The following is a 15079-nucleotide window of genomic DNA, read 5'->3' as shown; positions in this document are numbered from 1 at the left end:
TACAGCCACCGAGAACTACACACTATAGAGCCACTGTATGTGCTTATGTGGCTAGAGCTGTAGTCTATGAAGCCTGAAAACCTGAGTCCCAGATCTGCTCCCCCAACTTGGAGCTAGCCCTTAATTAATGGTTGTGATAGCTAGGAGATATTGATAGCATGCTAAGGACATGGTCTTGATTCTACGATTCACAACCAATGTTCACTGAAAGAATGCTGAAAATAGTAGCAATAAGAACAAAATATTTTTTGTTAATAGCTCAATGGGGAAATGAAGTTAAAGTAACTGAGTGAATGAGAAACTCCATACACTGTTGAGAGTGTGTCTGTAGGGTATTGTTGTAGGGGGAAAATGTCAGCTATTTTGACAAACAAAAGCAACATGGTATAATCGAAAGAATATGGGTTTTAGAATCAGACAGAGATGGACGCTGACCCGTAATTTATTTGGCAACTTGCTGTCTCACTCTCAGCACCTCAACCTCCTCATCAATGAAATGGAGATTATACTGCCTCATCTGTGGGTTGTTGATATTTAATAAGATTAATTATTGTATGCAAAATAAGTTGAAGTGCATGGCTATAAAACAGGCTCTCAAAATAGTAGCTATTCTCATGAATCATTTTTTTACAGTTTCTCTTCTTTATGAAAATACTTTTCTTCTGAGACTAAAGTGACACTGATTAGCAATTCACCCACATTCAAGTTATTGAGACCATCTATCAATTGCAAAAGGGCAGGAAATATTTTTTAAAAATAAACAAACAAAAAACCTGACACATGTTATAACAAGGAACAAGGGAAGAAGCCATGTGATATAACTAGCACACCAGCACCTACAGAGGCAGGCGCTCCATTCCTGTGTCCCATTAAAAAAACAGCACAAATTTTCTGTCTCTAACACCATCAGAGATAGACACACTGCTATGTGTGCTCAGCTCTTATAACCAACGTGTGTGTGTGTGTGTGTGTGTGTGTGCGCATGTGTAATATGCACATGCTCAGATGTGTGAAAGAGAAAAAGAGATGATAGAGCTTTGTGATTAACTCATCTTGAAGAACCAAAATTTATTTGCCACTGGTGAGTTGTCTTAATTATCCCTCTTTGACACCTTGCATTGCAAATATATCAGTCGGTTATTTAATATTAATTTCTTTAGGTCTGAGTTCCCTCATGTGTTTTGAAGGGAAAATAACTGCCCTTTTTTCCCCACAGGAATATTATAAACATCAGATGAGATGATGTGTAGACAACAGTGCTTTGAGGAGCACAGTGACAAATAATATCTGTCCTGAGGACTGTAAGGACAGATCTGAGTTTTGGTAAGCTTGTAGTACGTGGGAAGATTCTAAAACTGGCAAAATGTATATTGGGAAGATTTAATAAGACATACGAGTTTCAAATACCCACCAGGTAGCCTTGTAGAAGAGAAGGTAGAACACAGACCTAAGGAGACGTATTTCTGTGTAATACTAGACAGGACTCCAATTTCCCTAATGAATGAGCAGGTGCCCTGTTTGGTACCCCTCTTCCAGGTTTATCATTACCCTAACTCTCAATTACTTGTACAAATAGATGTTTCACATATTTGCATTTCACGTAATATTCGCACTTGGCTGTCATCTCCTTGAGTGTGGGGACTGTGTATTTAGCCCTCATGCTCTCTATAGCTCTTTACATTTTGTCTTGCAGGTTGTGGATGCTCAATAACTATTTGTTAACAAAATATAAACTGAAACTGCTATTCAAATATAAATCAAGTGTTGTGACACTAGTACAAATATGACTCCTGAAGTCTTATCCTCTCTTAGAACCCTGAGTAGAGAATTACATTGATTTGCTTACTTATGCACATTTCTTTGTTGCTGCAGTATAGATGTTAATTTGTCTCTTGGATTGATTTTTTTCTCCATGTTAACTAGCAGGAAGGTTCTATTTAAGAGGTTAATGGAAGGGAAGGCTTGTTATTTCAAAATACTTCATCATAGACAGGTAATCATCTTAGATGAAATTCCTTAAGTGCTGTTATCCAAACGTCTATTTCACTGATGGCAATAAAAGAGCCCTCGCCAATGTCCAATGACCTGTAAGTCAGAGCTAGGAGATTTCTTTATGCAAATTAAATTTGTGCCACACTCATCAATAAAAAAGAAAACAGCAAGAAGATTAAAATTGCAGCAGCCATGCCAAGTAAAGGATTCCTAAATCTATTTATAGGATATGTCAGTATGGCTAATTATTTTTTGAGATAGTGTGTTTGAAAGAATTAATGGGGAATGAGCTTTATGAATTGACTATTAAATGAGAGGGAGGGTGTAAAGAGAATCAGGAATATAAAGTAGGCAACCAGTTTGATTAACCTTACTAGCTTTAAAAGATCCACTTAATAAAGTAAGAGACACTGATATTAATTTTACGGCAGTATTATAAACCCCAAGAATTAACTAATTATATTATAGTACAGTTTGTTTCTCCTCAAGTCTGTTTTTCATTTTGCACTTAAATGATAAAGATTCAAATCTTTACCCATGTACTCAGGGTTTTCATCCCCTCTTTAAAAAGTAAACAAAATATAAAGAAAGGGGAAAAACATCATGTCACTTTACATTGATGGGAATGTGCTACTACAAAATAAAATCACTTTAACATTCTTCAACTAATAGCATATAAGGTATTAACCCTCTAGATGCTAATAAGTGGAAGTGGGTCCAGACAACATACCCGTTTCCTTAGATTGCAAGTAAGAGTGAGATTCCTTGAGAATGAGTTTGCAAAAGCTGTATAAAAGTCCAGGACTTTAAGCAAGGCTTCTCGCTTGATGATGTGGAGGTCACAGTATGTCAGTGCTCGGACATTGGCACAGGCATGAGCAAGGGTGGTTTCCTTCCAGAAGATGTCTCCAAATACATCCCCTTTCCCTGGAAAACAATTAAGATATAGATATTCAAGTATCTACACTTGTTTTTATCCTAGTCACAATTTTTTATTCAGTTTCATATATGGTATTGATCATCTAGTGTAATTTGGAGTCTAAGTATATAACACCATCTATATACATGTAACAATGTACAACATTTTCATATACTATGTAAAGTAACATCATCTTAAATTCAGTTCTTGAAGGAAATCTGGAGTGGCTTGAATAAATGAAATCCAACAGAGAAGCCAAGAACCTCATTTTAACAAATAGTTTCATTATCTACTGCCACCTTAACTTTTCGCATTCTGACTAGAAGGAGCAAAGGTGACTTCTTAGGTTCATCCCTTCTTCTGCTCCTGCTGGTAGAAATGACAGTAAGAGGCAATATACAAGGATCTCCTGTTACAGCCTTTATAAATCTGGAACTGACTCAACATATGTTAAACATACATTATTCAGCAACTAAGTCTTGTGCTCCAGGCAAACAAACCTCACCATCACTGATTCCCAAAGGACATCCTTCTCTTTTCACCGAGCCAAACTTTATGCAAGGCCTCAGGGCCAGGGAGAGAGCTCTGGTCCATAATAATAGAGCCGAAGAGGCTAAATTGGGTAAAACATGGAAGCCCAGATTTGCTATGCCATAAACCGTTCCATAAAGGGTGCTGTACTGTAGTCAAATGTGGATGTCTTTTTAAAATTCTAGAATTCTAGAACACAGGAATCAACTATTCACTTCAGAGCAACGCCCACTGGTGACCTGAAATCAATAGTTCACCATCCTGAGTCAAGAGTACTTAGTTGCCCAAACAAAGGGAAATGAAGAAGCTTCAGAGATGAAGTACTGAAAGGCTTTTCTGCTGAGGCAATTCCATAAGTGTCCCTGGCTTCTGAAGTGCTGTCAACTGCGTTCTCTGTTCTTCTGTAGGAAAGGGAAAGTTTTAAAGAGAAAAAGACGGGGACTATTTCTAGGTGAAAAAAAAAAAAAATCTTCCTAGAGCCACGCCACCGAAGATTTATTCTTTCTGCCCTCTAACCACAGAGATGAGTGAATATCTGCTCTCATTATTCAGATTAAAGTCAGAACTGACAGGAAAAAAGAAGAAGAAAGACTACTTGTAACACTTCAGGTCAATCAGACCACTGGAAAGAAAAGATAGTGTGTAACCAGAGAAATGAGAGAGAGGGGAAGGGAGAGAGAACAAGACAGAGACACAGAGAGAGACAGAGAGAGACAGAGAGAGAGAGGCTGAGGCTGAGTGAGATTACAGATTCTTTGCCCACCCCACACAGGCAGTTTGGAAATCCTTAGAGAACCACGAGGCACTCTGGTATGGAGAGAGAAAACATATATTATTGAGGAGGTGGTTAAAACCACCATGTGATCAAATGATCAGCATAAAATAACCATAATAGATATTTAATAAATCTTGAGCAGTATCATTTGTTACCTGACCCTCCCCAAATTCTTTTTAGTTCATGACACTGATGAATGACTTAAATGTCCGATAGTCATATATTTGTCCAAGGAAGGATAACTAGAGACCTGAGAGCCAAATAAGGTATCTGAGGTTATACAGCATCAAAGTAACCTAAGGGAGACTTTAACTATAGAAATTTATAAGATAAACCCTACCTCCACAGAGATGAATTTCAGAAATCCATAAACGGCATTACCTTTAAACTAGTAATTCCAATTATAGGTATTTACTCTAATTGCATTATCAGAAGTACCAAAATTGCTTATAAGAATGTTCACTGAAGTGATATTTATAATAGCCATAAAAGGTAGAAACACGATAAATGTGAATGAAAAAATAAATAAACAAATTATGGAATACTATGCAGCCACTAAATATCATACATTTTTAAAAGTAACAGAGAAATGTTCACATTATGTAAAATAACAAAAGCAGGATATCAAATCATACATATAGTATTATCTCACTATATACACCCTCTTCTCCCCAGAAACACACACATGTACACACAAAGCGAATGCATCAAATAGTAGGTTTTCTCTCATTACAGGATAATGGATGAGTTTTATTACGTCTTACAATTTACTTGTATTTTTTTTTAAACAGAAGAGATCAACAGCTTTTATATTTTCTTAGTCCCCCGTTCTATGGAAATAACAGGGCACTGATCCGCTTCTCGTTCCTATTCCTCTATTGTCATTGCTACTCTTTCTATACTGGCTTTTACCTTGAAGAGAGAAAAATGATTACATTTCTCTCTGATTCATTTCTGAAAACTTTTCTCAAGTTATCATTTATAATACAAGCTCTGACCCATTTATAAGTACTCATCACTTTTCAACTATTTGATTTTCATGTATAGTAACCACAGTAATAATTACTAGTGCCTTTGACTCAGTAATTTCGCTTCTGGGAATCAGTCAAAAGACTTAGAACAAACACATGTAATACTCACTGCAGTGCTATTAATCATAACTTCAGATTGGCAAAAATAAATAAAATATCCAACGAAAACAGAAATCTATATCTATATATAAATTCATATCGAATTAAAACTAGTTTCAGAAATAACATGCAGAAATGCAAATTTTATAATGTTAAATAAAAAAATAAAGATACAAAGAATGATTATGGTTGTAGCTATAATAAAGTACATAAAAATGAAACTGAAACTCTATGACTAAAAGAATTTTCAATTAGAAGTCTACTATTTCTTAATCAAAGAAAAATAATCTTGATAGGACGAAAATATATTGTTTTATTATTCCATATTATTCTATATAGTATATTCTATGTTATTATTAATTTGTTGATTGATAATAAATTGTGTTAAAAATCAAAAGGGATACAAGACTAAAAGAAAATGCACATAGCTATTACAGCAATTGGCTTCAAGTGATGTGCTTATTGTTTTCCCTCCTTCTACTTTTTGTCTTCTAAATTTTTCTCTAATGAATCTTTTATTTTAAAATAGCAATTATTTTCACAGATGTTTTTCCTTATACTTTTTAATAAAACAGGTACACAGATCTGCAGAACAGTAAATATTCATTGATTGATAAGTGCATCATCGATAGGTAAAAAATACTCAATATATACATAAATTTCCCCTTGCCAATATAGACCATTTTAAATTGTGGAGGTATTCAAATGTCTGTTATATGTTTTATTTTACCTAACTGATGAAATTAAAATTCTCACCATATTTCTATCAAAAATTTTAAATTTAAGTTATTTATCTTTTTTACTATCATGGGGAAATAAAAAGTCTATGAGGCTGAAAAGTAACACAAAAAGTTAACTGACTCAACCAAAGTAAAACTTATCCTCTGATCCTCTCCCTAAAAATATTTAGAGAAGCATAGCGAAATTAATAAATGTGGATTATTCTGCTCCAAACATCAGAACTCACATTACATATAAACAATACTAACTGTTTTATAACATAGAATTTCCATTAGGATACACAATATATCAATTAGACATTAATCAACCATTTCAAACTATTTTGCTTTATCCAGTTTTCTATATCACCTAATAGTCACTCAATTCAACAAACTTTTAAGGCACTTGTGGAAAGACAGTTGTCTTGTAAATCAGTTAATTTATGAGCTGACTAATGTTCTTCTTCAGGAAATATTATGCACATTTACACTGAGTAATGTGCAGGAATCACAGCTGTGAAGACATGGGGTTATGCATGGACTATCTAATAGAGAAGCGCCCTTTTTTTCCATCACAAAGATTTTGCACACTTTCAGGACTGGGAAATCCTGTTCATCCTCATAACTATAGAATATTTGATGCTAGTTTTTAGGTCAGTTCCCACTGGGTGCAAGTAGTCTCAGCTAGAAACATTTCAGAGTTTGAGAAAAGTAACCTTCCCCCAAAGCCCTAAAATTAGTAGAAAAGCTCACACTCAACATGAAAGTTGTTGTTTGGTCTATTTATATTTTCTCAGTTCTTTGCATCAAGTCTTATGAAGTATTTTACTTTCAAACCACAGGAAACAGGATTGTAAAACAGAAGTAAATGTTAAAGATTCATAGAGCAGAAAACTGGAAAATTTAAAGACAAAACAGAGACAAAAAGTTACAACATAATTAAAGGAGTAATACAGATCACGGTATGCCGGTCCCCTGACGTGCTGGTTTTACAGACAGAGTGTTTTTATTATGTGAAACACATCATTTGGTGAGTTAATGATATACATAAAATGAATTCATAAAAATTATCTCAGTTATTCATAAGTGAGTACAGCTATCTACCATAGCCAACGAATCCCTAAAAATATAGCATTTGAAGTTTACTTAGGTAGTTTCCTGTGAATGTATGTGAGGTTGTACTGATAGCTCTATTTGATGATTCTTCTACAGAATGGACTTAATTCACATTTTTACTTTTATCAGTCAGCCCTTCACTATAACTGATTGTTGTAGTCAGCTCATAAACTTTATTATGAATACATATGAACAAAAATATCCATTTACAAATGAACAACACTAAGAGTTTTTAAATTATGTGATTTTAAATTGACTTGGACTATTTATGGACAGCAAATGTCATAAAGTAATATTTTGAAGGACAAGAACAGAAAGAAGGTGATGAGCATTAAACTTTAGAAATTATATTGGTGTGTAAGAATAGAATCTTTAAAATATTTAGAATTGGTGCCTGCCAATCTTCAGTGATTGATGTCCAAAGTCGTTCTGTTGAAAAATTATAACGGATACACCTTGACACTTTTAGAGAAGCCAATAATTCTTATCTACAAAAAAATCACTGATTTAGCTTATGAATTTTTATTAACACACGCAAAGAATGAGCCAAATAGCTGTTACTAAGTGGGATAGGGAGGGTGGAAGGGAGGCTCAGGAGGGAGGGGATATGAGGATATATGTACGGCTGATTCATTTTGTTGTACAACAGAAACTAACACAGTATTGTGAAGCAATTATACTCCACTAAAGATCTATTAAAAGAAAAAAGGAGATGTAAAAAAATAGAGAGTATCCTGATAGATAAGTAAGGGATGATGGTAGCTGCCTTTGAGGAGGTAGAAGGTATGGTAATTAGCAGGCTGGTAATCCTGAATTTGGCACTATTAGCGTTAAGAACAAATTGGTTACATACAGAAACCCAAACATGTGTCCAAATCAAGAAAGTTAGTAGCATATTATAAAAAACAAGTCCAAGAAAAAAGACTAAACTAAAAAGCAGTTATATCTTGAAATTCTTCTGTTTTCTTTTTCTAAGAAAGCATTTAGAGTTGAAGCCTATTATAATGTTCATATTATAACTAAGGTTGAAGCCTATTATAATGTTCATATTATAACTAAGTCTTGCACACTTCACACCTGTCAAATGGGAGAAATGATGGCTGTCCTCTTCACCCCATTCAATAAATACATCTAGCATCCTAACCCTAGCTCTAATACTACCCTTCAGCTAGAACATGTGCTTTATGCTGTGGAGGGATAGAGACATGCAGGAAACAGAAATCCTGTTCTCAAGAATTTTTAATGTATAATAAGAGAGACATGTCCAAAAAATGATAAAATAGGAAAGAATAAAATAAGTACTATAGGATCAGGATAGGCAATGCACACAAGAAAAAACATTTGTTTTGAATTTGAGGGTATTTAGTTAAGACCTCACAAGTAAAGTAGTGTTTGGGTTTAATCACAGCGGAGCCTTCAAGAGAAGAGCAGCACTTTTTGTGAAAGAGCAGCATGAGCATGATCTGCCCAGGGGATGACGAACAGTATTAGCCCAATACTGGGAACCTATGGGACACAGAGAGAAGACCAAGTCTAGAGGGAAAACACAGCACCCAAGAGGGAGAACATTTAATGCCATGCAACAGTCTGCTTCATCCTATTTCAAAGACGAACGACTAAAAGTGTTTCAAGTAAAGAGAGTCAGGGCCTATCCAATGCTCTAATAGCAGAACTAATGACAGTGTGAAGAGTGGCAAAGGAAGTACTGTTACATCACTGTGAGACAGCCATATGAATTTCACAGATTACAAATACATGATTTCACCTCACCTCATAATTCACCTCATCATGAGTTAAGGCAGTGACAACAAGATTAAAGAGGACAGAAAGACACAAAAGATATGATGGCAGAACACAAAACCTCCATGATTTGCCTATTGATCTGAGTGAGGTGGAAAGAGTAACATTTAAAATACTCTAGGAAGAAATGTGAACCAAGAATTTCATATCCAGCAAAACTGATTTTCAAGAATAAAGGACACAAACTATATCACCAATATAAAAGAACTCAGGGAATTTTGCTCCCATGGATTTTTCCTACTATTAGTGAATAATCTTCATACAACCAAAATACCTAGAGAGACACTGACATAGACTAGTGGTAGCACTAACTATACAGTTACTTGTAGAATTAAGACTAAATGAAGGTTAAAAGGGAGAGGGTACAGTATGCAATGGTTATATGCTTCAATAATATAGAGATAGTACAACTACTAAAAATAATGATGGGTGGGGGAGAATGGGACAAGCATATGCAAAAATCTTTTTATGTATTTTCAGTAATCATATTGGTGGTGATGGCATTAGTACTGTTATTCTGAGGTTGTTATATTTGTAATGTGGCATAAAGCAATTGAGCAATTATGCAATATTTTAATTCTATCATCCTCAGCATTCTCAATATGGAAGAAAGTAGTTGAAGATGCAATATAGACACGGATAGATAAAGCCCTATTGTACTCAGTTTTTGTTAAATATATTGTATGAACTCATGAGAAATTTTATTTATATGTGTGTGCATATATACATATATACATATATATATATATATATATATATATATATATATATATACACATACTACACACACACACACACAGAGACACAGACACACATACAAATATTTTTCTCCTCATTTTATTTATTAAATGGACCAAGAGACAATGACCAACTCAGTAGCAGTGAATATCTGTAGGACCAAGATTGTGAAATATTTTTCACAAAAACAAATTCAAGCTTCTTGGAGAAATGACTAATGGCTGATTCCAGGTGTGGGACAGAATTATACGAGATGAGGATCTGGTCATACTACATAGCAAAGAAAGACTGCTGTATCAAAAAGACTCAGGAGCCGACTTGAAGAGGCTCTTACTTGCCAAAGATAGGACAATTTGCACTTCAATAATGGTCAAAACTGCAAAGCACTGAAATTCATCATTTGTTTAAATTCATTAGTACATAAGGATATTTTTAAGAAACTATCTAGGTACCCTCAGAGGATAAGAAACCAATTAGTTATCTTAAAAGTTGGTAAATAATGGAAAAGTATCAAGCATATATGTGGCCATTCCTATGTGAACTGCATATTGAATAACCAAATAGTAGTTGAGAGGAAGTATCTCTCTATAAAAGCATTCCAACTAACAAACAAAAATATAAAATTAGAACATCTTCATTTTGCAACTCCCAGTGAATTAATGGATCTAGGCATTGAGTATCAACAGTTGTTAACACCATCAAAAAATGCAACTAGATAATCACGAGTCATCTGATGAAAGAACACACCCACCTAGAGTCTTGCAAAGGGATTGAACCTGAGTCTGATCACGCCTCTGGATCCAGCTGCTAACTGACAGGAAATATAGAGGATGAAGGAACATGTTGAACTACAGTGAGCATGCAATCAGCAGAATCCAGATTGTGGGAACTCTGCAGGACAAAAGGCCCAGGCTCTACAGCAAAGAATTATAAAGAAAAGAAAGGGATGGGGGGGAACTGTAGATTTAAAAATATTTAAAAGATAGATCAAATTTAGAAATAAGCAAATTAAACTTGGTGTTTAGGATGGGTCACACGGTGGGACTTCTCCAGGGGGTCAGGGGTTTAAAAGTTCTGTTTCTTAACTTGTGAAATGGTTACAGGATCTTTGATTATAAAGTTTCATTAGGTTATATGTTTATATTGTGATTTTTCTGAATCTGTTTTTTAGTTTGCAAATTTAAAAATTCAAGTAATTTTGATGTGCATGTACTCACCAATAACACCTCCCCCTCCGTATACCAAAAGGAAGACTGAATTCTCAATGGCATCACGAAGCAAGTAAACCAACACCTACAACGGACTAGCTTTGATCTTCTTAGTGACAAAACGAAACCAACTTATTAAACCTGTAATTAGTTAAGTTTTCAATTCCTTAAAGACAAAAGAATCCTTGATACTTTTTGAGAAAATATGAAATAATGGGCTTGACTAGGGGAAGGCAGGGTAGAGAAGGAGAGTGGGAGCAAGACACTGATATGTAGGTAGATATAAGAAATCTGCAAAAATGAAGATGAAGCTTTCTGTACATGGATGCCATGACCTCAGGAAAAAAAAAAAGAGCAATGAGAAAAGCAGGCCAAGCATCCCTACTCTGTCCAGAGACTGTCAGCATTTAAGGGAAGAGTAGAGGATTCAGCCTAAGAACTGAGACAAGTCACAAGGCCAGTAGAAACTCAATGAGTGGAGACATAGACTCCACCTCTTCATGGAAGAAACTGCAAAGATTTGTGGCCATTCCTGCAATCCTGGAGCATTCTCAAAAGCTTCATTTCCACTTTAATACCTACCAACTAGATGGACCCTGAACTCTTCCAACACCCAGATGAAAGACCCATAAGCAGAACTTAAGATCCGCATCTTGTGTTCTGAGGGCTCTTGAGATTCACACTCTGAGCCAGTTCTCCCCAGTCCTAAACACCTGCCTGGAGTAAACTAGTCACTTGGAGGAGGACCATATTTGTAGATATTTAGTAGCTGATTAACCATCTTATACTTGGGTCATGTTTGGTTTTTTGTAACATACACTGGTGTGGTACTTAGTGTTGTTAGAAAAAAAATTTTTTTTAATAAAAGGAAACAATTTGGTAAAGTTAACATAGGCCCTCCATTTTCTGTCAAGATTAAACCAACTAGTTGTATAATTTCAAAATTCCATTTTAAAATTCCTGTTAAAGAAAGCATCACATTTGTAATGTGACGGTTAAGAGAATGGACATTGAGTCAGATAAGTCTTGGTTCAAATCCTATACCCACCAGTTATTTTCTAGCTGTGACCTAGGGCGAATCACCTGATACTGCAGAGCCTTGGTTTTTTCATCTGTAAGATGATTACAGCAAGTACTTGTTTCACAGAGTAAATTAGAGAATTTGATGTAATAATGCTTATAAGATAATGAGTATTTAACAACTATTGGTATTTAAATCAGACTTTCAAAGGGGTCTGGATTTCATTTCTCAAAAATATACTTTAAATATTTTGATAGGGAATCTTAAAATCAAAACACTACTATAGAGTTTAAATTTTACTTAAGTATAGGCAAGCTCAATTACTAACTACACATATGATTTTTCTTTCCATAAGCCCCTTTTAACTCTTAAATGTTAATTTTCTAATAAAATTAATTCTAATTTGTAGACCTATTCATTCCAGTTGATGGCAAAAGTAATGTCACTTTTAGGAATTAAAGTCAAATCCCCTTCCACAGATATAAAGTTTTTCTACCATGGTCAATGACCAGGGTACAAGTTAGATTCTTTCTTGCTACTGGGAGTTCCTGATGGAGAACAAGGAAGGAGTGTTTTATTAAAGAGTTGTTAGTGGCCTGAGATATTTAACATTTATCTCTTCTTATTCTCCTTGTTCAAACTTCCTGACTAACAGTAGGAAAATATTTTCTCAGTCCATACTAGATCTATGCTAAAGCAAGAGTCTTAGGGAAATGCATTTTACTAAAATCATATAGATGAAAGAGAAACAGAGGGTAGTCAGTATCTCAAGATAAAACATAAAGAAAATGGCAACAGAATACAGCACATTTCTTGTAGGCACCCAGAACTAAAACAATTATAAAAACTGCTTAATGGCAAAACAAAGTGCTGGCTAATTTTGCTCACTGAACCTTTACTGAGAACCTATTTAAGAGGTCTTATCACAGATGACAGAGAGACAAAAATAAGCAAGACATTTCAAGTACTCACAATGCAGTAGGAGTACAAACAAGTAAAAGATAGACTAAGAACCCTGTGTAGGCATGAAGTAGAAGCCCAGAACAGAGGCGTCTGATCCAGACTAGGGCAAGAAGGGAAAGAGTAAAAGAAGATGAAGAAGCAAGAGACAATCAAAAAGAGGAGAAAAAATGTTCTAAACAAAGGAAGCAGTATATGCAATAGCTTGCCAGTAAGAGAACTTGGTGCTTAGGAACCTTCCTGCCATTCAATATGGTGAAAATAGAGTAGGAATAGGGAATAGCACAAATCAGGCTGGAAAGGAGGGCAAAGACCAAGACCTAAATGGCTTCATAGGCCACGCTAAGAGCTAACATTTTATCCCCAAGGTGCTAAAATGACAGTCCTAACAAGGAGACTAATAAGATATTTTATATTTTAGAAAAATTATTGTGGTGGTAGCATAACATAGATTTGGAGGTTGAAGTTGATAACAGATTGAGAGTAGACAGGCTTTTCAGATGGCAGCCACAACCCAGAACCAAAATTTTAAGAGCAGTGGTCATGGGGAGGGACATTAAGGATAGGTTAAAGAGACACCAAAGAGATAGAACGAACAAGACTTGGTTTTGAAGGATAGTAGGGAGAGGGTTTGAAGTAAAGTCTAAACTACCAGATTGTAAAGACTATATTTTATCCAAAAATCTACATGCTGAGGAACTCTAAAGTGTATAATTTAAACCATAGGTAAATGTTTTAATCACTACTTAGAAAGTTTAAAACAAGATAAGCATGCAATTTTTTAAAGCAAATAACTGGTTTGCCTATTATAAAAATGTCTAAATTAACTAAGTTCGTCATCATCATAATATGTAAAGCAAACCTACCTGGTTCATAGTACAGCATCTCAAAACACAGAAATGTGGATGCAAAAGAAAATAATTTTCTGGGGCTTGGGGATAGCCCTTTTAAGACTTTAAAGTGTGAAGCACTCGACTGTTAATAACAAGTATATGGGAAGAAATCTTAACCACAACACAAAAGTCACATTTTCACAAATTCTTAAAACAGCAGAATATTATTCTTTCACATCTCAGATTTTTTCTTTTTGGAATAAAAATAAGAAGTAGATTTTGAATTTTGAGAACTATAACTTATGTTTTCTTTGATAATGCACAAATGTTTATAAGAGATGAATTGATTCTAAATAACTGATTCTAATTAAAATGGAATCTTAACCCAGGTTCTAGAAATTACCCTTTTTATATTATGAAGTTCATTTAATTCCGTCTTTCCCTTCCTCACTTATGCCCTCTTCCCCCAACTTGATAGGAGCATCTAACCTTCCATCCAAACTCTACATAAACAAGCATAGTTCTCTTGGGAATTTAAAGTTACAATTAAAAGACTTAGATACAGATTGTCTCATATTAATAATTCCAACCATATGATTCTAACAATCAGTGAACACAGAAGAGAAAAGACAAAATGTGAATGCAGCAAAACAAATTATCTTAGGAGTTGGGTCTAAAGTTAGTGGGGAAATGCCATTTTTATAGTCTCTATAAGGTACAATATACTTTGTCGAGACACTTAAAAGTAACCTGGCTATTTTAGGCATACCAATAACTCTGTTCACATTAAATAATTATAGGGTAAAAACTAAAAAGATGATATTAAAGCATATAAAATATTATGTATGCATCATGAACTTAGTTTGGAATTCTTTGTGTTTCATAAAAAGTGGGAAGGTCAAAAGAAAAAAAAGGTGGAGGTGTAAGAACTGAAAGAACTTCACATTAGAAAAAGACATGAACTGCAATTATCTTCCTAGGCCCTATTTAGAAAACAACTTGAAGCCACCTCTCAGTGTTAAAAAAGAAGGTATTTATTGACTACATTTTTTATCTTTCCATTAATTAGTTCTGCTTCAGAACTTATTCATTAAACACCTTAACACTTTTGACACACTAAAGAATTAGGTACCTACCAAGAGGCCGTTTAGAGGCAAGGATCCAAAAGAATGCACTGCACCTGGTTTTTGGATTCAGAGATTTTTAATCAATTTTAAAACGACTTCAGTTTTCTACCTTTCAACTGGCAAATAAATCAGTGTAAGAGAGAGCAAGGCCTATTTATCAGACCAATTTAAAACAAATTCTCATGTTTTTGAGGTATACTGAGATGGGGG

At 34.7% G+C, this 15079-nt stretch overlaps 1 protein-coding gene across 1 annotated transcript in view; it reads right to left on the bottom strand.

Annotated features, from left to right (window-relative positions):
* The window catches only part of KCNH5 (potassium voltage-gated channel subfamily H member 5), a 328693-nt gene that overhangs the window by 62366 nt on the left and 251248 nt on the right, over positions 1-15079 (bottom strand). The window contains exon 10 of the mRNA XM_068523893.1: positions 2723-2919. Coding sequence (XP_068379994.1) covers positions 2723-2919 — 197 coding nt within the window. The remainder of the gene's footprint in view (positions 1-2722; positions 2920-15079) is intronic.

This window comes from Eschrichtius robustus, chromosome 1 (genome assembly GCF_028021215.1).
Source record: "Eschrichtius robustus isolate mEscRob2 chromosome 1, mEscRob2.pri, whole genome shotgun sequence".
NCBI lineage: Eukaryota > Metazoa > Chordata > Mammalia > Artiodactyla > Eschrichtiidae > Eschrichtius > Eschrichtius robustus.
This window is presented reverse-complemented; position numbering and strand designations above follow the sequence as displayed.